General features: G+C 43.9%; 1 protein-coding gene across 2 annotated transcripts in view; it reads right to left on the reverse strand.

The window, feature by feature from the left end:
• Positions 1-10246, reverse strand: part of zcchc4 (zinc finger, CCHC domain containing 4) — a 74144-nt gene extending 63898 nt beyond the window's left edge. For both annotated transcript variants that reach the window (XM_078410780.1, XM_078410788.1), the window contains exons 1-2: positions 10104-10246; positions 1603-1721 (exon numbers count right to left, since the gene is read on the reverse strand). In XM_078410780.1, coding sequence (XP_078266906.1) covers positions 1603-1721; positions 10104-10173 — 189 coding nt within the window. In that variant the 5' untranslated portion in view covers positions 10174-10246. The remainder of the gene's footprint in view (positions 1-1602; positions 1722-10103) is intronic.
• Positions 10247-11033: the final 787 nt, after the last annotated feature.

An 11033-nucleotide genomic window follows, 5' to 3' on the forward strand; every position in this document is an offset into this window, starting at 1 on the left:
GCAGCAACATCGCATGTGCTTTCAAAAATATTGCAATGAAACAAAACCTGACATTCATCCATGAGGAAAAATATGAAGGTAGGTGATCAAAGCTCAGCCAAAGAAACATGTTTCGAGGAGGTAAGCAAAATATTAAAGGAGCAAAGAAGAGTACACAGGTAAGGGGAAGAAATTAGAACAAACATAACTTCAGGCTTGACCTCCATTGTGGCAGGATTAACTTTGGCAATATACAAGAAGCCAATGAATGAATGAATGAATAGGTTTATTGGCCAAGTATGTGCATATACAAGGAATGTGCCTTGGTGCTCCGCTCACAAACCGGGCCCTGGTGAGACCGCACCTGGAGTACTGTGTGCAGTTTTGGTCTCCAAATTTGAGGACGGATATTCTTGCTATTGAGGGCGTGCAGCGTAGGTTCACTAGGTTAATTCCCGGAATGGCGGGACTGTCGTCTGTGGAAAGGCTGGAGCAATTAGGCTTGTATACACTGGAATAAGATAATTAGGAGATTGGACACATTAGAGGCAGGAAACATGTTCCCAATGTTGGGGGAGTCCAGAACAAGGGGCCACAGTTTAAGAATAAGGGGTAGGCCATTTAGAACGGAGATGAGGAAGAACTTTTTCAGTCAGAGAGTGGTGAAGGTGTGGAATTCTCTGCCTCAGAAGGCAGTGGAGGCCAGTTCGTTGGATGCTTTCAAGAGAGAGCTGGATAGAGCTCTTAAGGATAGTGGAGTGAAGGGGTATGGGGAGAAGGCAGGAACGGGGTACTGATTGAGAGTGATCAGCCATGATCGCATTGAATGGCGGTGCTGGCTCGAAGGGCTGAATGGCCTACTCCTGCACCTATTGTCTATTGTCTATTGTCTATAACACAAACATACAGTTAACAATTAAGAACAAAGTATAAACACATCAAAACAATAAGGATACAACATTACGGTCTAAACATGTGGGTGAAAATAAACCAGAGCAAAAAAGAGACTACAGACTTTGGTTATTGAGTAGAACTACTACTCGTGGAAAAAAGCTGTTTTTATGTCTAGCTGTAGCTGCTTTGACAGTCCGGGGTCGCCTTCCAAAGGGAAGTGCTTCAAAGATTTTGTGGCCAGGGTGAGAGGGGTCAGAGATGATCTTGCCCGCTCGCTTCCTGGCTCTTGCAGTGTACAGTTCGTCAAAGGGGGGGAAGGTTGCAGCCAACAACCTTCTCAGCTGATCGAACGATCCGTTGCAGCCTCCAGATGTCGTGCTTGGTGGCTGAGCCAAACCAGACCATGATGGAGAAGGCGAGGACGGATCAATGATAGCAGTATAGAATTGGACCATCATTGCCTATGGCAGATTGTGTTTCCTTAGTTGCCGCAGGAAGTGAATCCTCTGTTGGGCCTTTTTGACTGTTGAGTCCATGGTGGCTCCCCATTTAAGGTCCCAGGAGATGATGCAGGCACTCTTTCACTCAGAGCTGTGTTTCTATGATGCAAGACTTTGGGCATGGATAAAAGTGTTTCCTGTTTTGCAGACTTGGGAAAAATAGATTACTTCTCCAGTAGCCTGACTAAATTTGTTCTGAAAGTGTGGCAAGTTTAATATTTTTCCCTACCTTCTCATTTTCCCACTGGAAGAAATTGCAATCCTTTCGGTTTCTGCAGGCTGAACAGGCATAAAACCTCCTGGTTTCTTGTTCCTTACAATTTATCTTTGCAAACAACAAAGTTGGACCTGAAACCAAGACAAAGAAGAAATAAAAAAATTTAAACAATAGAGTTCAACTTGTATTGCTCTCTTAGAAAAATACATGAGAAGTAGGTCAGTATATTTCCAGTGCACAAAAAGGAGGTCAATAATTTATCGTTGGTGAAAAAGTGGATCACATCATGGAATAGTTGAATGAGATCCAAAAAATCTCAATAGCGCAACTTCAATGTATTTGGGGAAGAGTACTGAGAAGATCATAGAGGTGGTACAAAAATTGGAGATTAATTCAGCGCTTGCTCAATTGGTACTTTTTAACTCGATAAAAGAAACACCAACATAATCTTGAATATGATCTTTGGTAACAATACAAGACAAAACCCACTCACATTTATCTAAGAGAAAGAAGAAAGTCAGCAAAATGGAAGCGATAACTTAATATAAACACCAGCAAGCACAAGTTGGGAAGCATGTGCATCAGCAGTGCAGGTTCCATTCATGGATCATGCATATCCTCAGTTGGGATTTAACCAATGTCTCCTCCAGCATTCTACACCATGCAAACCCTTCTGGATCTACAGGGTAAATTATAGTCCAGTAAACTCCTTCAACCCTGAAGCAGCCTGCTGGGTAAGAGCATTAGTAATTGAATAAAGCATAGGCTGCAGCAATTAAATTGCAATTAATCCCAATGCAACTGATATTACAGCATAAGTAGATGGGGAAATTAATTAGAAGCCAAAATGGATTGAGGTAGTGAAGATTTGTAATATTCTTTACCAAAGCCATGGATGCTCGCCGGCATATTATCCAGCATGATCATTGATTGATGCATCTTTATGAGGTATCCGAGGATATGGATCAAAGGAGTGTAAATGGAAATTAGCAATAGATTAGTGATAGACACAAAATGCTGGAGTAACTCAGTGGGTCAGGCAGCATCTCATTCCTTCTCTCCAGAGATGCTGCCAGACCCGCTGAGTTACTCCAGCATTTTGTGTCTACCTTCGATTTAAACCAGCATCTGCAGTTCTTTCTTACACGATAGATTAGTGATGTTTTGATAATAAATCGTAGGACAGGAGCAAAGGTCTGAGCAACATTTTCTGACATTGGTTTACGTTAACTATTCTGCGGGAATGATGGTGGGTTGGTGGGAGACAGTGGTATACAAATTAATTTGCAAATTACCACAAAGGAGACTAGTGGCAACACTTAAAGAGCTATGAATTAAGGACACTGAAAGTTGCAGTAAAAACTGTCTGGGATAAAGAGGGCAGTTATGCACAGTGATTAATAGTGGCTTAACACAAGTGTTTCTCTTCTGGGAGTATGTCTGTTCATTTTACAATTATTTGCATACAATGCTGCACAAATAACAAATTTACATATGGTAGCAAAGATACATAATAAATAATTCTAATGATCAAAGGGATGAAAACTCACAGGTTAAAAACAAAATGAGAGGGTCTTTTCAGAAGCTTTACTTTTCCTATGTAATAACATCAACACAACCAGCATATTTATTTCTTAACGTTAAAAATAAAATAATGAATTATTAAAAAACAATTTACTGCACATAATTTCAAATATGTAGTATAATGCAATGGACATTTCAATATTCTGAGTGTAATAATGTGATTTATCTTTCTCCACTGCCAGTTCAAGATTGCATGTTTAGTATAACTAGCTTCAATGGACGAATACCCAAAAGCAGCCCTCGATCAAACTCAAGAAGTACGGTATTCCAACGATTGAACATCCTACTGCTTAAAGCAATCTGTGTGATTCAAGCAAATTGTGGATGTGAAAAATCTAAAAACTGGTTTTATGTAAACCAGCATCTGTAGTTCCTTGTTTCTACTTCTTCAGAAAAGAGTTGTATTTATTATTGCATCTATTATCATCGTATACTGTGTATTCTATAAGCTTCATGCTAACTGTGAATTTCATTACATCCTGCTGCTAATGACAATAATCTGAATATGAAAAAGTTACAAATTGCCAGTGAGCTGATCATTGTCCAAAATTTATTATATGTTTCAAGTTTACAAATATGCTGCACTTCAGGAAAATTTGAACAAAAGTAAAATAATAACCACGCAAATCCAGAAACATAATTGTAGGTTTCACAATAGACAATAGGTGCAGGAGGAGGCCATTCGGCCCTTCGAGCCAGCACCGCCATTCAATGTGATCATGGCTGATCATTCTCAATCAGTACCCCGTTCCTGGCTTCTCCCCATACCCCCTGACTCCGCTATCCTTAAGAGCTCTATCTAGCTCTCTCTTGAATGCATTCAGAGAACTGGCCTCCACTGCCTTCTGAGGCAGAGAATTCCACAGATTCACAACTCTCTGACTGAAAAAGTTTTTCCTCATCTCAGTTCTAAATGGCCTACCCCTTATTCTTAAACTGTGGCCCCTTGTTCTGGACTCCCCCAACATTGGGAACATGTTTCCTGCCTCTAACGTGTCCAACCCCTTAATAACCTTATACGTTTCGATAAGATCTCCTCTCATCCTTCTAAATTCCAGTGTACACAAGCCTATAATTATAGGTTTGAGTCAGGCCATTGTGCTTGAGAATTGGGCCATTTGAATCTAGACATGATGTCAGACACCATCGTGGCCATATTGTCTTGAAATCTAAACACCTATTTCCTGTTTTGCAATAGAAACATATTTGTCACTACTGTGCTTATGTTTTTGTTACAGATGGCAATAGCGAGGGGAGAAAATAGTGGGATAAATAACATTTAGCAATTCTCCCCATCTTGATTTCTTAGCATTTCTCTGCAAGTGCTGTAAAGCAGCAACTCTATCGTTGCGCCCCCTTTATTGGTTGAATCTTAGTTATTCTTTGAGGCTCCCTACCAAAGCATGTGGTTTAGAAAAGAAGAAAGAGGTGGGTCAGGAAGCCCTTTCAGCTGGATCTACAATTAAACTGCATTGTAGCAAAAATGCACAACTGCACTCCTACATCACTCCATTCTACAATACTTCCCTGGGCCCTATACCATTTATTGTACAAGTTCTGACCTGGTTTAATTTACCAAACTACAGCACTTCCACTTTTCCGAGTTAAATTCCATCTTACATTCTTTCAACATACATTCGCAGTTGATCTAAATCCCATTGTAATTTTAGATAACTCTCTTCACTGTCCAGTATTCTACCAACATTGGTGTCAACTGCAAATTACTAACCATGTTAATAACATTGCTATTCAAGTTGTTAACGTCAATACCAAACAACAGTGGAACCAGCACCGATCACAACAGCACACTACTGGTCACAGGCCTCCCATCTGAAAAACAGTCCTCCACAACAACCCTCAACTAACATCTACTGTCAATAGACAATAGACAATAGACAATAGACAATAGGTGCAGGAGTAGGCCATTCAGCCCTTCGAGCCAGCACCGCCATTCAATGCGATCATGGCTGATCACTCTCAATCAGTACCCCGTTCCTGCCTTCTCCCCATACCCCCTCACTCCGCTATCCTTAAGAGCTCTATCCAGCTCTCTCTTGAAAGCATCCAACGAACTGGCCTCCACTGCCTTCTGAGGCAGAGAATTCCACACCTTCACCACCCTCTGACTGAAAAAGTTCTTCCTCATCTCCGTTCTAAATGGCCTACCCCTTATTCTTAAACTGTGGCCCCTTGTTCTGGACTCCCCCAACATTGGGAACATGTTATCTGCCTCTAATGTGTCCAATCCCCTAATTATCTTATATGTTTCAATAAGATCCCCCCTCATCCTTCTAAATTCCAGTGTATACAAGCCCAATCGCTCCAGCCTTTCAACATACGACAGTCCCGCCATTCCGGGAATTAACCTAGTGAACCTACGCTGTACGCCCTCCATAGCAAGAATATCCTTCCTCAAATTTGGAGACCAAAACTGCACACAGTACTCCAGGTGCGGTCTCACCAGGGCCCGGTACAACTGTAGGACCTCTTTGCTCCTATACTCAACTCCTCTTGTTACGAAGGCCAACATTCCATTGGCTTTCTTCACTGCCTGCTGTACCTGCATGCTTCCTTTCATTGACTGATGCACTAGGACACCCAGATCTCGTTGAACTCCCCCTCCTCCTAACTTGACACCATTCAGATAATAATCTGCCTTTCTATTCTTACTTCCAAAGTGAATAACCTCACACTTATCTACATTAAACTGCATCTGCCATGTATCCGCCCACTCACACAACCTGTCCAAGTCACCCTGCAGCCTTATTGCATCTTCCTCACAATTCACACTACCCCCCAACTTAGTATCATCTGCAAATTTGCTAATGGTACTTTTAATCCCTTCGTCTAAGTCATTAATGTGCTCATCAATTCTCTTTGCCACCATCTTAACCTGGTTAGGAATTATTTGGGAGGAGAGGTTGGGTAGGAGGTGACTATGTCCCGCCACACCTCCACCCAGCTTCACAAACCCCTATCACAGTTTTATATCTTCTTCTTCTTCTTGCGTATGGCGTGCACAGCCTAAAGTTGTAGGTCAAGGGTACACATCTAGGCCAGGGCAGCATCAGTTGCTGGGTGGATGGCCTTGATGCCACCAGGGAAAAGCCTCAGTGAGCAGTCATTCACGATGTGTGGGATGGTCTGGTCTGGATATCCGCAGTCGCAAGCAGGATTTTATATGAAAAGTTCACTAAAATCCATGCCCTTGATCGGACAGTTGATCGGACAGTTACTGCTACTTCTTTAAAAATTGTGTCCATAGTTTGTAGTGATAGATGTCCGCAAGTCAGAATGTGTTATAAATCAAACATACAAAGAGACAGAAGTAAGCCATTCAGATCTTTGTGTCTGCCACTATTCAACGTGATAGAAACTGCCTCAGGGAGAAATGATTCAGTTGGGAATATGCTGAGAAACGGAAATGTGTTCATTTTGATGGGGATCATGAAAAACAGTGTCCCTCCCTTCCCCTCCCAGATCTCCCTCTATCTTCCTGTCTCCACCTATATCCTTCCTTTGTCCCGCCCCCCTGACATCAGTCTGAAGAAGGGTCTCGACCCGAAACGTCACCCATTCCTTCTCTCCCGATATGCTGCCTGACCTGCTGAGCTACTCCAGCATTTTGTGAATAAAATGAAAAACAGTGTGCTGGATTGTCCAATCTGCAATTGTCAATTATTAGAGTATTGCCACTTAGCTTTATGGTCAGTCACCAGATCAGCAGTGTTTGCCGCACCTTCCTCTCCCTGCATTGGCTCTTCATGTACTGCTGGGTGTTCATATCACCTGATCTTTGTGTTGACAGGCAACCCTGCTCTACAACATAGCGCAACTAACTGCTTTTAGCTGGGCACCTGGACTTTGACAGGGTCTGTGGTTTATTCTGGGACTCCTGGTCTGAATGGAGTTGTAGTTTAAGGCATGGATTCAAGTGAACTGGACGGGCGACATTTCAGGTCGGGAGATAGACACAAAGACTGGAGTAACTCAGGTCAGGAAGCATCTTTGGGGAAAAAAGATGGTTGATGTTTTGGGGTGGGACCCTTCTTCAGTCTGATTGTAGTAGTGGGGAGAAAGCTGGAAAAGATGTTGGGGTGAGACATCTGGAATTTTTTGAGGATGTGACAAGTAAAATGGATGAAGGGGAGCCAGTGGATGTAGTGTATCTAGGCTTTCAGAAAGCCTTTGATACGGTCCCACACGGGAGATTGGTGAGCAAAATCAGAGCACATGGTATTGGGGGTGGGGTGTTGACATGGATAGAGAATTGGTTGGCAGAAAGGAAGCAAAGAGTAGGAGTAAACGGGTCCTTTTCAGAATGGCAGGCAGTGGCGCGTGGAGTGCCGCAAGGCTTGGAGTAGGGGCTGCAACTTTACCATATATATTAATGATTTTAATGAAGGAATTAGAAGTGACACTAGTAAGTTTGCGGATGACACAAAGCTGGGTGGCAGTGTGAACTGTGAAGAGGATGTTAGGAGGTTGAAAGATGACCTGCACAGGTTGAGTGAGTGGGCAGATGCATTTTAATATCCACTATTATATCCACTTTGGCAGCAAAAACAAGGAGGCAGATTATTATCTCAATGGTGTCAGGTTAGGTAAGGGGGAAGTGCAGCGAGACCTGGGTGTCCTTGTAATAATAATAATAATAATACATTTTATTTATATAGCGCTTTTCATATACTCAAAGACGCTTTACAGAGATTTTGAGAACATCGGGAAATTAATAAATAGATAAATAAGTAAATAAATAAATGAACAGAGAAAGGAGACAGTAGGTGAGGTGACCTTCAGTGGTTGAAGGCAGTACTGAACAGGTGAGACTTCAGCGATGTTTTGAATGTGGTGAGTGTGGGGGAGTCTCTAACGGTTTGGGGTAGTGAGTTCCATAGGGTGGGAGCAGCGATGGAGAAAGCCCTGTCCCCCCAGGATCTGAGTTTAGTCCGGATGTGGGGGGATAGGAGATTGGCAGCGGCAGAGCGGAGGGTGCAGGTGGGAGTGTGCCTGTGGAGGAGGTCGGTCAGGTAGGATGGGGCCAGGTTATGGAGGGCTTTGTAGGTTATGAGGAGGATTTTGTACTGGATTCTCTGGGGGATGGGGAGCCAGTGGAGTTTATAAAGGACGGGGGTGATATGGTCACGGATCGAGGTGTGTGTGAGTAGACGGGCAGCGGAGTTTTGAATGTATTGAAGTTTATTGATGATTTTTGAGGGTGCGCCATAGAGGAGGCTGTTGCAGTAGTCCAGACGGGAGGTGATGAAGGCGTGGATGAGGGTTTCTGCAGCTGTGGAGGAGAGGGATGGACGGAGACGGGCAATGTTTTTGAGGTGGAAGAAGGCTGTCTTTGTGATGTGTTTGATGTGTTTGTCGAAGGAGAGGGTTTGATCAAGGATGATTCCAAGATTCCGGATGTGAGGTGAGGTGGATACTGGGAGACCATCAATGTTGAGGATGAAGTTTTGGGTGGATTTGGTGAGCATTTTTGGACCAATGATGATGATTTCAGATTTGTTGCAATTGAGTTTGAGGAAGTTTGATTGAAGCCAAGATTTTATTTCAGTAATGCAGTCATTGTACACCTTGTACACCAGTCATTGAAAGTTGGTGTGCAGGTACTGCAGGCAGTGAAGAAAGCTAATGGCATGTTGGCCTTCATAACGAGAGGATTTCAGTATAGGAGTAAAGAGGTTCTTCTGCAATTGTATAGGGCCCTGGTGAGACCACATCTGGAGTATTGTGTATAGTTTTGGTCTCCTAATTTGAGGAAGGACATCTTTGTAATTGAGGTAGTGCAGCGTAGGTTCACGAGATTGATCCCTGGGATGGCGGGACTGTCATATGAGGAAAGATTGAAAAGACTAGGCTTGTATTCACTGGAGTTTAGAAGAATGAGAGGGGATTCTTATAGAGACATATAAAATTATAAAAGGACTGGACAAGCTAGATGCAGGAAAAATGTTCCCAATGTTGGGCAAGTCCAGAACCAGGAGCCACAGTCTAAGAATAAAGGGGAGGCCATTTAAAACAGAGGTGAGAAGGAACTTTTTCACCCAGAGAGTTGTGAATTTGTGGAATTCTCTGCCACAGAGGGCAGTGGAGGCCAAATCACTGGATGGATTTAAGAGAGAGTTAGATCGAGCTCTAGGGGCTAGTGGAATCAAGGAATATGGGGAGAAGGCAGGCACGGGTTATTGATTGTGGATGATCAGCCATGATCACAATGAATGGCGGCGCTGGCTCGAAGGGCTGAATGGCCTCCCCCTGCACCTATTTTCTATGTTTCTATGAGACATAACCATGCAAGTGATGGGTGCATATAGGTGAGGGGGGTTTGATTGGCAGGTGGGTGAGATGAAATGGAACCAAAAGGGTGTTCGATAAGGAGTGGAGTTAAATGTGAAGCCAATGGGAGGGATGTAGATGGATGGAGACAGGTGGCAGCCGGTACCCGCTGAGTTACTCCAGCACTATGTGTTTTACTTAAGATCCAAGCATCTGCAGTTCCTTGCGCCTCTAAAAATCTGGCAACCAATGATGCATTTATTCCTGACATCCAGTTTATGTAACACACAGAATACTGGAGTAACTCAGCGGGACAGGCAGCATCTCTATAGAGAATGAAATGGCGACGTTTCGGGTCCAGACACTTCAGTCTGATGAAGCGTCTCGACCCGAAACGGCACCCATTCTCTCTCTCCAGAGATGCTGCATGACCCGCTGAGTTACTCCAGCATTTTGTGTCTAACTTCGACGTGCAACCAGCATTTGGTTGCAGTTCCTTCCTGCACACCCAGTGTTTGTAAACCTGCTTCCACATTCCCTCGCCCGCCGTGTGTACAGAGGCGGCGGCGGCGGCAGTAGCAGCCCCAGACCCACCCGCCCACTGGGATTGTGCAGCTTCCCCCTTCATTCTCTCTCCTTACCATGTGGGCACAGGGGAGCTGGGGACTCGGTTCCCTGGTTGAGGAGCAGCTCGATGCCCGCCGCCGCCATGACGGTCGCTGCTCGTTGGTCGGCCCAGGCCGCGAGCCCCGCTCCCTCTCCAACGGTCACCAGCGCGCGACGTCACGCGCGCGACCGACCGACCTCCGACCTCCCCCCGGCACCCAGTGCACAGGAAGGCGCTGCTGCAGATGCTGCGTCAAAACCAACAACAGTGCCCAAAGTGAAACATCTACACGGGTTATTTGTTCACGTTTTTATCTCTTAATTATTTGCCGGAACGACATCATTTGGATAAGGTCAGAATTAAATGGCAGGCACTAAAAAACGGGATTCCTGGAGAAAACTTACGCGGACGTGGTGAGAACATAGGAAAATAGGTGTAGGAGTTGGCCCTTCGAGCCAGCACCGCCATTCAATATGATCATGGCTGATCATCTAAATTCAGTACCCCGTTCCTGCTTTTTTCCCCATACCCCTTGATTCCTTTAGCCCTAAGAGCTAAATCTAACTTGCTCTTGAAAACATCCAGTGAATTGGCCTCTACTGCCTTATGTAGCAGAGAATTCCACAGATTCACAACTCTCTGGGTGAAAAAGTTTTTCCTCATCTCAGTCCTAAATGGCCTCCCCAGATAAACTCCAGACAGAGAGCACCCATAGCCAGGATAGAACCCCTGTCTCTGACGCTGTAAAGCAGTAATTCTATCGCCAGGCCACCATGCTGCCTTAAATGAAAACTAACTTTACATGAGTTACATGAAAAACGATTTATTGAATAAGATATCTTTTAATTCAGTTTCCTTAAGTCTAAATAAATGCTTTTCTTCTTATCCTTTTCAGTGCATATCATTTTGACAAATCTTGTCAAATCCATCAGATATTCCCAGATAGAAAAGGAGGCTTTGGTAT

This window comes from Rhinoraja longicauda, chromosome 1 (genome assembly GCF_053455715.1).
Source record: "Rhinoraja longicauda isolate Sanriku21f chromosome 1, sRhiLon1.1, whole genome shotgun sequence".
In the NCBI taxonomy this organism is placed as follows: domain Eukaryota; kingdom Metazoa; phylum Chordata; class Chondrichthyes; order Rajiformes; family Arhynchobatidae; genus Rhinoraja; species Rhinoraja longicauda.